Raw genomic sequence first — 13,847 nt, 5'->3', positions numbered from 1 at the left:
CAGCTCTTCTTCCCACATCCCCTTTATCTTCTATCCTTTCCATCATTTTTTTCCCCTGTGGCACATGTTACTTCCACATACTCTCCACAACATACCCTTTTCCTGTTCTGATCCCACCAACCATGTCTTGGCTGCTCCCTGTCAGACTCTCCTATTCCCTAGTAAAATAATTCACACGTTTATACCCCCCCACCTCCCTCTGCCACTCGACCCTTTGACTGCATCAAGTAAATACTGACCCCTCCCCAGGTTCTCAGAGGGCAGGGCTGCTTGAAAATTGAGAGGAACAAGACATTTCTGTGTATGCATGCACGGGTTGGTGGGAAGGGAATAGAGGAAGCTATAATGTCTCAGTTTTAGTTAGCAAAATCTCTAACGAAAAGCATTTGTTGCAGCTTGTTCTCCTCATCCCTTTCTCTTTCCTAAGCTGTTTCCTCTAGACCATTTAAATCCCATTCTTCCTTACTCTTTTCACTCCTGCAGATCAGCTGCTTTTTCCCTTTGATATGCTCCATTCTGGCCCCTCATCTAAATATTTTGTATAATCCTACATATATAAAATCAACCTTTTGTGTAGCCTCTTACCTCACACCTTACTCCTTTTCTTGCCCTATTTTTCTCCTTAGCAGTTTGCCTTTGTGCCCCTACCATGAACAAAGCTGCTTGTATTGCCCGACTTTGTTGCTGTAGCAGTTGCTACTTGCAAGCTCAGCTGCCTCCCTGAGCTGAGTGACTCTACATCAGGGGTTCAGAGCTGCCCTTTTTTGCTTTTCAGTTATAACAAACCATGGGTTTCTTCTGAGCATTGGCAAGAGAGGACAGCAGCAGAGGAAGGCTCCGTGTGTTGGTGCCAGGGAGGGAAAGCTGGGCCCTGTGTGTGCCCTGCAGGCAAGGGGAACACTGGAGGAAAAATTATTTTGTTCTGCATGTACCGCGACAACAGGACAGTACATAAATGGTAGGGGGTGGATGCGTGATGTGTTTGCCTTCCTGAATTCACCCCAACAAACTCATTCGTCTGGCCTGCTATCAGCTATGGGTGCTACGGGGCACCTGGGGACAAATGATATTCACACAAACTGAATTCGGGTTTCTTTGTGCTAATAGAGTACATTGCCATGTACATAGAATTGATGTATTTGGTAAGATTGAAGTGGAAAAACTGAAAGCTCCCTTCTCTTGGAAGAAGTTGAACAAAGTTTCAAAATTACCCCAGTTAAAAAGATTTCTTTATACAAATCTTTTTAAGATGACTGAGCACAAGGCCACAGACAAAATGAGGCTTACCGCACTATTTACCCTGTAAGTGATGCATTGAAGGCCAGGAGGTTGTTCAACTAGCGAAACCAGGTCTTGTAGAAGAGGTGGTTTTGACATATATCCTGCAGTTTTTAAGTGATAGGACTTCAGCTATGCGCAGTGGCAGATGATCCTATGAGCTTTACGGTCCGAATCAGTTTCAGACACACCCCGTTCGGTGTAATTAAATGACCAGGTTTTCCTCAAGGATGGCCGCGTCCCGTCAGCGCCCCCCACAGCCCAACGGCTGCTACTGCGCCCCATACGCGTCACGGGAGGGAGCGAGCCACTCCTACCGGCCGCCCGCGAAACATGATTGGCAGAGAGTTCTGAAGAGGCCTTTCATTGGCTGCTGGGCTACGCGTGGCTCCGCCCCCTTTCCCTCCGATCGCGGCGGCGGGGCAAAGCTGTCAGAGGTTGTTTACAACTCACGGGTGGGGATAGTCCCCGCCTCCCAGCAGCTCTCATTGGCTGAAGAGAGCAGGCATCGCGAGCCCGTTGGCTGACAGCGGACAAGGTAATTTCGCACTCTCAAGGTTGTCCCCGGCGTGCTCTCATTGGTGAAGGAAGGCGGGCAGGTTTGTTCCGATTGGCAGAGAGCTGAGGGGCCCGCCCCTCTCCGCGCGGGGCAGGGTGCGTGTGGGCCAGTGTTTGCGGTGCCCGGCAGTCGGTGGCGATGGCGGACGGGTGCGGGATGGCGGGGTCGCTGCTCCTGTGCACGGCGGCGGTGCTGCTGCTGGCGGCCGGCGGGGCCATCCCGCCGCCGGAGGAGGCGGCGCGCATGGCGCGCTTCGTGCTGCACAACTGCGACTGGGGGGCGCTGGCCACGCTCTCCGCGCAGGAGGGGCTGCGCGGCCGCCCCTTCGCCAACATCTTCTCCCTCAGCGATGGGCCCCCGGGGCCCCTCAGCGGCAGCGGCGTCCCCTACCTTTACCTGACCGACATGGAGATCTCCGTGCAGGACCTGGAGGTGAGCGGCAGCAGCCGAGGCTCGGCCAAGGGCGAGGGGGTTTTGCCCTCTCTCCCAGCCGGGGAAGGAGGGCTGGGAGGGCTGTCCCGATGTAAATAGTGACTCTAATAAAGGAGACTTTAAAGTATGCAGGTTACTAGTGCGATGTCATATTTTCCTCTGTTGTCTGAGCTTTTAAATCTCAGTAGCAAGTGGCAATTGGAGTTTCCTTTATAGGAATCGAGGTTCGCCCCAGCATTTTCTGGAGGTAACGCCGTGGTGCTCGCTGGCTGTGCCACGGGTGTCACCCCACTTGTGAACCCTAGGGACAACTATTAGCCCTTCAACATCTAAATGTAAGGTGGTGCTCTCTGTGTGGACACTCAGTAGTCCTCCTGAGAAGTTCTTGCTGATCGTGGTCAGAAACATTTCTAAGCAGCACTCTGGTAAAGGAAGTGGCTGAAGCTTCTAGGAGCACTGACCAGGGAAATGAGGGGCCACAAAATATTTAAACAGGGAGAACTTCACAAAAACATGTCAAAAGGTCTGGAAAATGGCAATGTGGGGCTTGAGCAAAGAGGGCTTCTACACAGACTACAGAAGGAAGAGTAATTAAATCTCTGGAGTTTACTGTAAAGGGAAATTCCCCATTAAAGGCAGCAGACTGATGCTGAGGCTCTGAGTGTGTGTAATTGGCTGTGGTCAAGAGCGAGATGGCGAAAAAGTAAGGCAAATAGTGATTGTATGCCTCCTTTATTAGAAAGCTTGTTTTTGCCCTAGTAACTATTATAGTATTAGTAAAACACAAAACTTAAATAATGGAAACTTTTCAGACTTTGTTTTACTGTAAACCTTTTTTTGTTTGTTCCCCGTGAAGCTTTAGTTTTTACTTCAGAATAGTTTAATTACGTATCTAAGTGCTGTAGAAAACCTAATTTATCTTGTGTAGTAATCTTCTCCAACCCATCTATAAGCTTCCGTTTTCAGAATAATGTAAATATCATGGTATAAACTGCTAATGAACATTTGCCTTCAGAAGGCCCCTCAACAGATCCTTATTCTGCTGTTAGAGGGCAGAAACATTTGACTGTCACGTGTCAGGGAGATGTCTGGTAGGAGATAGTGCTGAATAATCATGAGTCAGCTTTTTTTAGTTAAGCAACTTCCTATCTGTTATGGGGTTGCTCCAGTTTAATCAGTCCAGCGGTACCGTGTGTAGGGTTTAAGTGACTTTTTCAGAGGTTCTTTTTGAGATGGGCTCTTTTAATGAAATTTCACATGAACTTTCTTTGCTGGGAGATAGTGAACTTTAGTATGTGATGTTCCACAGTAGGCAACCCCGTTCTGCACCAGTACTTTTCCAAGCTGTGTTCACCAAATTAATTTTAGAAAAACAATACAGATTCTTTAATTCTTCAGGTTAGGTGTCTTAAATACTCAAGATTTTTTTTAAACCTAACTTTAAAAAATTCAATTATAACTTCAAAACAGCTGACCAGTTTGGAGGCAGCTGGGAGGCTCGTTTTGATGGGAGTGTGTGTTTGGTTTTGTTTTAACAAATTTTATCAACAGTTGTGAAACTCAGTTGATTACCTTTTCAGTAACCCTTTGTCCTTCCACCAGAATTAACTTAATGAATTTCACTGTACGTCCTTGTCTTTTGTACTGTCCTGTATGTATGTAAATTGGTGTATATAATCATTTGAATGTGAAATAGCTAGACTGTATATTGAATTCAGAGTTTTAAGGAGTGTTGTTTTGTGAGGTTTGCATTTTATGGTGAGAAACTTCAGCGCACTTCTAAACTGAGCTTTCTTTCAGATCAGAGCTCATCTGAGTAGGCTTTCAGATACAGTTAGGGAAAGATCATGACAGCTTTGTTATTTTTACCAGTGATACTGAGCTGAATAAAGTACCAAAAGCTGAAAATATGATGGGTATGCCATTTTTCTGCGAAAGTATGTAAACCAGTTGTCTTACTGTTTGCATTTCAGATCAATTCAAATGCTTCCTTAACTGTGTCTTTGGCACAGACTCCTTACTGCAAGAAGCACAGATATGATCCCCAGAATCCTCTCTGTGCCCACATAATCTTCTGTGGGAGTATTGTAAAGGTAAGCAGCTGAAAGTTGACACTGGGCAAGAGTGTGTGCATCAAATAGTATTGTCTAGTGGACAGAGAAGAGGGAGGTTAGAATTTCAGTGTGAAAGTATATGAAGAGACATTATGTGCTCTGATACCAGAAGGCTACCTCACAGTTTGTGTGAGGAAAATGAAGCTACCACTTGATATTTTCAGGAGCTATGTTAGTATGTATCAAGCAAGGAACTTGGGAGGATGATACTGTAAATGAAGGAAATCCCCTTCATTCCTCTAGACCTGTTTTGAAACTAAGAAGTCTAAGACATTTTGCTTGTGAATGAAGTGTCAAAGTCCCTGTAGTGTGACATGCATTTTAACCTCAGCTATAAAGTTACAGATGCTAGAGACGGAGGAAGTACATTGTGTTACCTGATGGCATTCTTTTGTGCACCAGTACTTTGGTGTCCCATAGAAGGCATTTAGAACTGCACGTGTTATTCATTGAAGATCTTAATCCCATTATTGAGGGTAATGATTGAGGATGAGGATTAATCATCATTAGTCTCTCTTGTATGATAATCTAAATTCTTCTTTGGTGTTTTCACACCTCAGATATTTGGACATTACACTCCAGCAGTCCTTTAATTGCTGTCATGAGTTTCTCATCAATCATGGGATTGTTTATTTTATTGAGTTCCTCTTGTACTAAACCTGGAGATAGAACTTATTGATTTAACCCTTTAAATGTTTGCACATTGTATATTAAGTACTGTCACACATTTCAGCTTGTTGTATCATTGTATTTGTGTGTATATGTATTTGTTTGCATGCATCTGAACATGTTTGGATCTGTTTGTGTCTGAGTGAGCAGTGCAGACAAGGTAAAATTACACCTAAAATATTGCATTGTAATAATTCAGCAGGAATCCATACGTCTCTGTTTTGTGATTTGTTGAAAGATTTATTCTTGTGTTGATTAAGTACTTTCTTGCTTATGCCTACTTTAAAAGCTCTCTTTTGATTTAATACTAAAGTCTGTTTTGTGTACAGTTGTACATCACACTGAAGATGAGTGGACTCTGCCAGTAATGAGTCCTTTGGGACAAGATGTGGCTAAACTGAAAAAAAGCACACTGCAGGCAGCAGTGGGGTTTTTTAGATGAAATTTGTCTTCACATGACCATATCTTACTGTAATATTTTGCTGGTTATTGTTTAGGTGAATGATTCAGAAGCGGGCTTAGCAAAGAAAGCATTATTCAGTCGCCACCCTGAAATGGAAACTTGGCCTAAGGATCATAACTGGTTCTTTGCCAAATTCAACATCACCAATATTTGGGTCCTCGACTACTTTGGTGGATTGAAAATTGTGACACCAGAAGAATATTACAGTGTCAAGCCTTAGTAGGTACTTGAGTTTTGTATGCTTAATCTCATTATATTTGAATCCTGTAAAACTTCTCCTTATTATTAACTGTGTATATTACCTCTGTTTTTTATACACATTTATGTCTTAAGTAGTCTACTGGATGCAGTGTCTGAAGTAAGATAATGTGAGATCCACTACTTAACAATATAATATTTATAGAACTATCTATGGTTAACTGCACTTGTACCTCAGCTTAAATACAGTTTATTGGGAGGAAGAACTCCTGTAGAGTGGGCACAATTACTGGCCATTGTTTGAATTAATTGCAAGACAGATGATGTTTTGGTCTAATAGTTAAAAGTAGTGAAATACTTCAGCGTTTATGAAGCTGTATTAATGGGGTTGCAGTGATATTGCTTAATATTTTCAAAACAACATTGCTTTTGAAGCTATAATTATGATATTGAAGTACAGAGAAATTGTGTTCTATTGTCTGCATGAAACTAAGTCTTCAAAACTTTTGAATATGTTTTAGCGCAGTCAACACTTAGGCATTCAATTTCACTTCTATTCTTACTCCTTGTAGGTGGAAGAAGATCCTTGGTGATGCTGGTATACAAATGAATTACTTTGGCTGTTTCAGGAAAGATTTTTTTTTTTTGTAGGTATTATAGAGCTGAATTAATAATGCAAAAAATCAAACACCTTGCATTGTTAATGAGCTTATATAACTCTTCTGAAGCAAATGTAGATTCTCACTAACTAGCACAACTTGAATCATGCCATACTCAAAAACCTTTGCGTATAAGCCTTAATTAAATTTTATTCACTGGACATGACTCTGGAAAGATGTCTGTCTGACAGTCTTCATTCAGAAAGTCTGTGTTTACTGGAAACTGAAGGATTAGTGCAGTTCTAAACCTTTCAGTACCTTCATTAAATAATATCTGAGCACTCTCCAATTTTATTTTATTGTTAATACCAGTTTAGTTTAGATCTTTATGGCAAAGTAATACAGGATGGCTCAGCTGACTGTGGAATGAAAAGTGTGGCCTGTATTACAATGGCAAATGATATGCTGAGTTCCCAAATTATGTTAAGAATTTTCTTTGCATGCTAATACACTCATTTGAGCCATTTTTCTATTTTGCTACTTGTATTGAGTGTGCTATAGAATACAATTGTGTTTATGCAAACTACACATACACCTCATTGTAAGTTCTTCATAACTCTTCAGCTGGCAGTGGCCATATACCCCGACTCTTTAATAGATATAGGGTGGTAATAACTAAAGTATCTGACTTTAGTATAAGTAGAGTAGTGGTTTGTGAATTCAATTATAATGTTGTAAAGGGTAAATGTTTTCTGATTACGACTGTAAAATCTTCAGCTTTATTAGTCTGATGAAATAGCAACGTATCAGCTTTTATTACCCTTAACAGTAGAACTGGGGAGATTATTGGTTTTGGAAGCCTCACGCAGAAATTTTGGGTTAGTAACCCAAAAGTGTGAAAGAAATAATACAGTAGGACACAGATGATTCACGACTTGTAGAGAATGAAATTAATTAAAGGTGTGTATAATTAATTCTCCATTAAAATAAGCCATACACAATCACAATAAATAAATTAGCACCTTTTTACATCCTCTCTCATCTCCCATGTGCTAAGTTCACAAATATCCAAAAGTGATTGTGAACAATTAAGTTGATTTTACAGTGAGCAAATATTACCTAGTTGACAGAGTAAAGAGTGTGATAATTTAGACTCCTTAGAGGCAGATCCCTAAATAGAACAGTGGAATTTGTCATATCAACTCATTTCTACATCTTAATGTCATTATTATATGACTACTTTTTGCAAATGCTGTAATGATTTGTGAAAGTATTTTAGAGGTAACTTATTAAGCTTTCCTTTGCAAAGGGGGAGAAAAATGTTTTTGTTATTGTATCAAACATATTCTGTTCTACTATTTGAAAATTAATTTAGGATCAAAAAATCTTACAACATGGCACTTTACGTTGAACAGATAACGCTGATATTAAATATGAAATTGGAAATATTTTTATATAAGGCATAACAATTGTGGAAACTGAAATGATCCTCTGGTATGGACTTGATCCTTTCCATGGGGACACTTGAACACGTTACACGTCACTCCATAACTTATGATGTGTGAGACCGATCATGCTGGGCTTTTGTTAAAATTAAAATATTTTTTGACAAGTGGTGTCGAATATTATTTCTTACACATTCAAGAATACTTCTGTCCCTCACGCTGTCTTTCACGCAAGCACCCCCTCTTCAGATTTCTTGTTTTATTGTCACTCTGGAATCTTTCATGCTCGCTGGAGTAAATAGTGACACACCCCTGTTACACCTGGCTTTCCCTCCTTGGTTGGAATAAGCATCTTTGTGTTTCACTTTCTTTTCTGCATCCAATACTGGGAAATGTAACATAAAATAATAACAGTGGGGTTTCTGAAAATGAATACAAGGAAGCCTTATTCGGTTATTTCTTCTGGCTAGGGCTGCTGCATTTCTGATGTGTTCTATCTATCTGTGGGCTCTATTGTGTGTTAGTGGTTACTTCAGAAAACAAAACACCATCACTGAACATCCCCCCCTTTCTTCTTCCCCAGCTTTATATGCTGAGCACAATGCCATATGGTACAGAATATCCTTCTGGTCAATTGAGGTCAACTGTCCCAGCTGTGTCCCCTCCCAGCTCCTCATGCACCCCCAGCCACTCACTGGTGGAGCAGGGTGAGAAGCAGGAAGGGCCTTGGTGTGCTGTTAAAGCAATAACTAAAACCCTGGTGTGATACCAACACTGTTTTCTTCAAAAGTTCAAAACATAGCCCCACAGAAGTTACTATGAAAAAATTATCTCAGCCAAAAGCAGTACAAGACCTTTAAATAATTACTTTCATTTGACGGTTTGATGCAGAATAAAGCCTGTTTTGCTTTGTTGGATTTGATGTTCCCATTAGTAGCAATTCCCAAGTATTTTCTGATGGGGAGTAGAAGGGATTTTGGTAACAATTCAATTTAGGCATTTTGCTAATACTACTACATTTCATTAGAATAATTTTACATCATCTAAATCACTTCACATTTGAGATTTGAGAGGACCTCAGCCAGATGTTTCTTCTGGAAGGTGGTGAACAACGGACTGGGTAAGCTACATGTACAGAGCTGGATTTGAGGCTTAATCAGAGAAGAACTGTCAGGAGTTGTTCTATCTATGCATCTCATTCAACACTTGGATAAAGAGACTTTTTAACGTAGAAGTGGAATGTAAAGCAGACTAGGATATCATTCATACTAAACATCTCTCTGTTTTTCTCCCTTAGTAATAGGTGTGTAAATGTTATATCACTAACACAAGATAGTCGTCAGTGTTTGTGCTGTTTTTCCTTACCTTTTTCTCATGGTGCTCACCTTGTTGTATTAGGCTCCTTCAGGAATTTTCTTGTGAGCTTGTTTCCTTTTTTCCTAATATCTAGGAGTAATATTGTGGCTTAGAAGCGACTGAGTATAATAAATTAATACAGCTGTAAACAATGAATCAGCATTTTGACTTCTTACTGTCTGTATCCTTCACCACATCATTTGTGATGTATCTGAGCATATTCTAAATAGTAATGAAGTCACTCTTCATACACAAGAGGTTAAGTATCTCCATTCATATATAAGAATCTGAGACATGGGATAACCTTAGGCACCTCACAGGATGTTTACTAGCTGGTAGTCTAATTAGGATAATCTAAGCCTGTCTTTCTAATGATATAGCCATGTTTTTCCTTTGTCTACTAATCTTGCTCATTGACATGTTTGTGTGTCTACTTCTTGATTTTCTATATCTTTTTTGTGTTTTAATGTGAGACTTTTGCCCAGTAGATTCTTGCAACGTGCTATATCATTACAGAATAGAGCTTATCTGTATCAGGTGTTAATTTAATCCTTTATTCAGTTCTATCTGGAGTTGATTTCTTAGTTATTTAATGCTCTATCTGTGATCTTCACAATAAAATAGAGGTAGCTCAATCAGTGTATTAGATTAATACAAAAAGTATTAATAACTCAATAGATGGATTGGTTTTCAACAGATCTTTCCTGATTTCAACAGATTTTTCCACAAGAAATCTAGAAAGATTCAAAATCAACTTGTTATATTGTTGTTGAACACAAGAGGGTGCCGTAGACTTACATTTGGGCTGATTGTTAAATGTTTAATACTTAAAACTGGTTATTGGATTCATCATAACTCAAAGATACTAGAAAAGCACACGACAGGGGGCATGATACAAACAAATTATTTTTCTACAGTGCTTTACATTATGAATGCTTTCTTCCATAAACACAGCAGTCCGCTAGCTGCTAAAAAAGAAACATTCATCATTTTTTTGTGTTTTGTAATCATTTTGTGGTATGGAGTGCTCAGAAGTAATATCCCTGAAAATGATTTAAAGGTTTTTAAATCAAGAAACTCTAGTAAAGGAAATGGAGGCAGGTATAGAACACCTCTGAACATAGAGTGGGAGCACCAGGCTCTGTAGTGTTTATTTCTCTCAGATCTTACTGACTGTAAGCATCCAAAATGATGGTGTTTGTCAGTGTGAAGATGCTTTGGCTTAGGCTAGTTGTTAGCTGAACTAAACCACCTGGTTCTGATTTGTAAGTTCCAACAGCTAATTAATCACGCTGGGCTGTGATGGTTTGGGTGCCCCCCAGTCCCCCTCCAGGGCTTTGGGGGTGGCCATGACTGTGTGCAGGTGTTTGGCTGGTGAGGCAGAGCTGGGAAAACCCTGCTTTGAACCTTCTCCTGTTTGCCTGGGGGCTGTGCTGGAGCTCAGGCCTTTGCCACTTGCTTGGGCCCACAGACTGGACATCAAACCTGCCTCAACTGTGGTTGACCCACGTTGCTATCACCTCAGCCCGCTCTTCTTGTCCAGGTGCTGTGTGGGGCCGCGCACCTTGGTGGGGAGGCCGCTGCCCTGCTGGCCCTGCCAGCTTCCCAGCTCTGGAGGAGCCGCTGGTCCTTGGTACTCCCCAACAATTGTGTTCTCCCTGCTGGGAAGCTCAGTCTGTAAGTTTCTCATACAAAACTCTTGGAGTTGCTGCCAGGGCTTCTTGATTTAAGAACTTTTGCGTTTAGAGGCTTCCTCAGAGTTTCTGTGTTGAATTTTATAGTGTAATAAGATTAGAGTGCAAGGCTCATTCATTCTGGCTGTAGTACTTAATGTTCTTCAGAGCCCAGCTTTCTGTGGAAATGACGTTAAGTAACTATATTGTCTGGACACTTGCCTTTGTCAGGTTTGTTTTTTTTACTCACTTTGATTTAAATTTGAGACACATAGTGTGACCTTGACGCCACAAAGGTCATACATATGTCATGATAATTAAGACCTAAAAGAGAGAAAGCAAAACCCAGTTCATGTGTACTAAAGGTACAAACGTCGTGCTTTTTGAGCTTCATTAATTGTGCTGGTTGCAGAACTGTCTGGAGTCTTCTGGTTGACTGATCCCAGGTATGCAGTTAGTATCTTAAAGGATGAAATTTTGTATTATTAAGTGGATGTTTGTTTTTTATGCAAATAATCTGATGGCCGTAGTGATTGTTCTGATTTTTTTTTTTTTATTTTTTTCCTCTTGTTCTTTATATCCTAGTGAGAAAAACCTTAAGAATTCCCCATTACTTTTGGGTTCTGATTCCTGCAGCTTGTAGCTCTGTTTTTGCTACTGTCACTGACTTGGGTTGTAACCTTAGTCATTTTTTATCATTACTTTCCTCCCCCCCAAATCTATAAAGGTGTAAACAGATACCAGTTTGCAAGATTCAGGTAAAATACTTGTAAATCACCTTAGTACCTTTAGATGAGAGAAATGCCTTTTTAAAAACAAGATGACTCCTGGTTGCTACAAGCACAGACTAACTTGGCAAAGCCGTGCAGGGGATGTACGTATGTGTGCATGCAAATGTGGAGAAAGACTTTCAAGAAATGCTAGGCAGTGTATATGTAAGCAGGTACATTATGTGAAAACACTGAAGATACTTTGTATTTCTAGAATGCTTTATGCCAATGGAACCTATTGAATGTCAGCCAGTGTTTGAAAGTAACTGTTTCTAGAAATGAAGCCATCGCTTAAAGACGTAAAGAAATAATTCCACAAAACCCACAGTATGTGGCTGTAGGAACCCCACATAGTTCTTTCTTGTTGTCATTTAGCCAAAACCAGTTTCCTAATTAAGCATGAGCTATATTTTTCATTTGTTTTAAATGCTTAAATGAAGTTCATTTAATTAAGTTTCCACCCCCAGATGAGCATCTGAAAAATGCAGAAGAGGTATGTGTTGGGGTGAAGATGGGAAGAAAATAAAGGAAATTAAGATACTTGTCACAGGTCTTAAAATCCGGCTTCACAATACTTCTATATTCATGCAAGACATAACATTGATGTTTAATTACAGTATTTACAGCCATGCAAAAAAAATACTAAATGTGCTTTGTAAGTAAAAATGACATTTCCAGAATGTATGTTTAGTGCTAAAGTCCCAGAATTTTTCTAAATTTTTCTACATATGCTGTAATGTAATCAGGGAAACTCACCTGCGATTAACAGGTGAAAATGTTAATGATGTGAGAAAGTAGCATTGTGCTTCCTTCTTGTGATATGACATAAGCAGTGGTCTCTCCAGTGCATTACAAAAAAAAAAATCCAGAGCAGATCATAAAGGTTTCACTGGGGAGGAAACAATTGGATATTACAGATTCAATAGTCTCAAAACTGAGTATTCAGAGAGGGTGCATTTTAAGTTTCTACTAACATCTCATTTATAGGTTTCCAAAACCCATGTTGCACTGAAAATTTTAAGACCATAGTGGCAGCAGGGGACTGCTAGTCACAAAAAACCTCCAAAATAATGAATAGAAATTAGTTCTTAGAGAGCATCAGGGCCTGTTTATCATCTCCCATAGGAAACATACACTCATGGCTGTGTTTGCCTTTATGATACTGCGCAGGTGTCTGGTTTTTTTTTTTTTTTCCTCATTGGATGCGGCAGGGTTTCTATTTGTACAGTGCAGCTGCAAGGAGCAGTGGTAGTCAAGTGTTTTTGCCTTGGAAAAGCAGCATTTTCGCACACAGAGAAAACAGTTGTAGTGAGACCAACATCTCGTCTCCCTGTTGGGAGCTGAAAAGCAAGACCTGTAGTTAGACGCTGTCGTCTCTCCAGCTCTCAGTTTGCAATACTGGCAAAAGTGCAGGGCAGGGACTAATCCTCTTGGAATGCAGCAATTATCACTAAATAAGTATTAATTGCTGCATTCCAAGGGGTTTAGCACAGTTGGACCCAATTATAGTGAAGCAAAGCTTTACTGTAAGGCACTACAGTGTATTGAAATGCAGTGAAGCGGTGTGGGACTGTCAGTCCGCAACATTTTGTCAATAAAAATTGTGGGCTTGCACACTGTAAACAGCAGACTTTCTCTTTGGTGTATTAAGTCTACTGTGTGAATGGCATACCTTGCTGGGGGCTACAGCTTGCTCGCTGGAGAAAATTATTGCTTATTTAACACCTGTTATCTTTGCGTGAATGTCTCAAAAAATTGTTTTGATACTTGAGTTAGTTCTAGCACTACAGCTGTCACTCCCCGCTGGAGCGGGGCAAGTCTCTGCAGTCTGTCTGGATTCTCCTGTCTCTAAAGCTGGCCATCTCTTCCATCAGGTGATATAGGTATTAATTTTGCCTGCAAGAACTAACCGTATCAAATAGGCTTAGGAGAACTTGTGGTGACCGACCTGTTCTCAGTCCCAGCAGTCTGTGGGGATGATTACAGGCAAGCTCTCTGTGGTAGCCATACAGGAGCCAGAGGGCAGTGTGTAGTTATTTTTTTTTTAATCCTCAGCTTAACTGTGGTGTGGGTTTGTTTTTTAGTTTTCATTTATTTCCTTTTAAAACTGCAAACCCAGCTTTTTTTTTTTTTTTTTTTAATAGTACAGTCAAAGCATAACCTGTAAGCATGAAAAGGGAATGTTTTCTGGGCATGGATCAGCCCTTTGCATTAGAGCTGTTCCAGGACTTCTTGTGTCCAGAGAAAGAATGGTGTATTGATACACAGAACCAATTGAATGCACACCTTTG

The 13,847-nt window shown here is 40.5% G+C and overlaps 1 protein-coding gene across 2 annotated transcripts; it reads left to right on the top strand.

The window, feature by feature from the left end:
• The first annotated feature begins 1,915 nt into the window (after window positions 1–1,915).
• Window positions 1,916–7,926, top strand: CREG1 (cellular repressor of E1A stimulated genes 1). Of its 2 annotated transcripts, none has more exons than XM_082059891.1 (4): window positions 1,916–2,269; window positions 4,243–4,362; window positions 5,550–5,734; window positions 6,286–7,926. In XM_082059891.1, coding segments are annotated over exons 1-4 (600 nt in total). In that variant the 5' UTR covers window positions 1,916–1,975; the 3' UTR covers window positions 6,287–7,926. The 2 variants fall into 2 exon arrangements, with proteins under 2 accessions (XP_081916017.1, XP_081916016.1); XM_082059890.1 differs by having other exon boundaries at window positions 1,919–2,269; window positions 5,550–5,738.
• Window positions 7,927–13,847: the final 5,921 nt, after the last annotated feature.

This window comes from Streptopelia decaocto (genome assembly GCF_964273445.1).
Source record: "Streptopelia decaocto genome assembly, chromosome: 1".
In the NCBI taxonomy this organism is placed as follows: Eukaryota; Metazoa; Chordata; class Aves; order Columbiformes; family Columbidae; genus Streptopelia; species Streptopelia decaocto.
Note: the sequence above shows the minus strand (reverse complement) of the source record. Positions and strands in the feature narration are given on the sequence as shown.

Excerpts from the sequence above, each read along its gene's own strand:
- CREG1 (XM_082059891.1), top strand. The coding sequence starts at position 1,976 with ATGGCGGACGGGTGCGGGATGGCGGGGTCGCTGCTCCTGTGCACGGCG. Across the intron at positions 2,270-4,242 it reads TCTCCGTGCAGGACCTGGAG|ATCAATTCAAATGCTTCCTT; the intron begins GTGAGCGGCAGC and ends TTTGCATTTCAG. Across the intron at positions 4,363-5,549 it reads TCTGTGGGAGTATTGTAAAG|GTGAATGATTCAGAAGCGGG; the intron begins GTAAGCAGCTGA and ends GTTATTGTTTAG.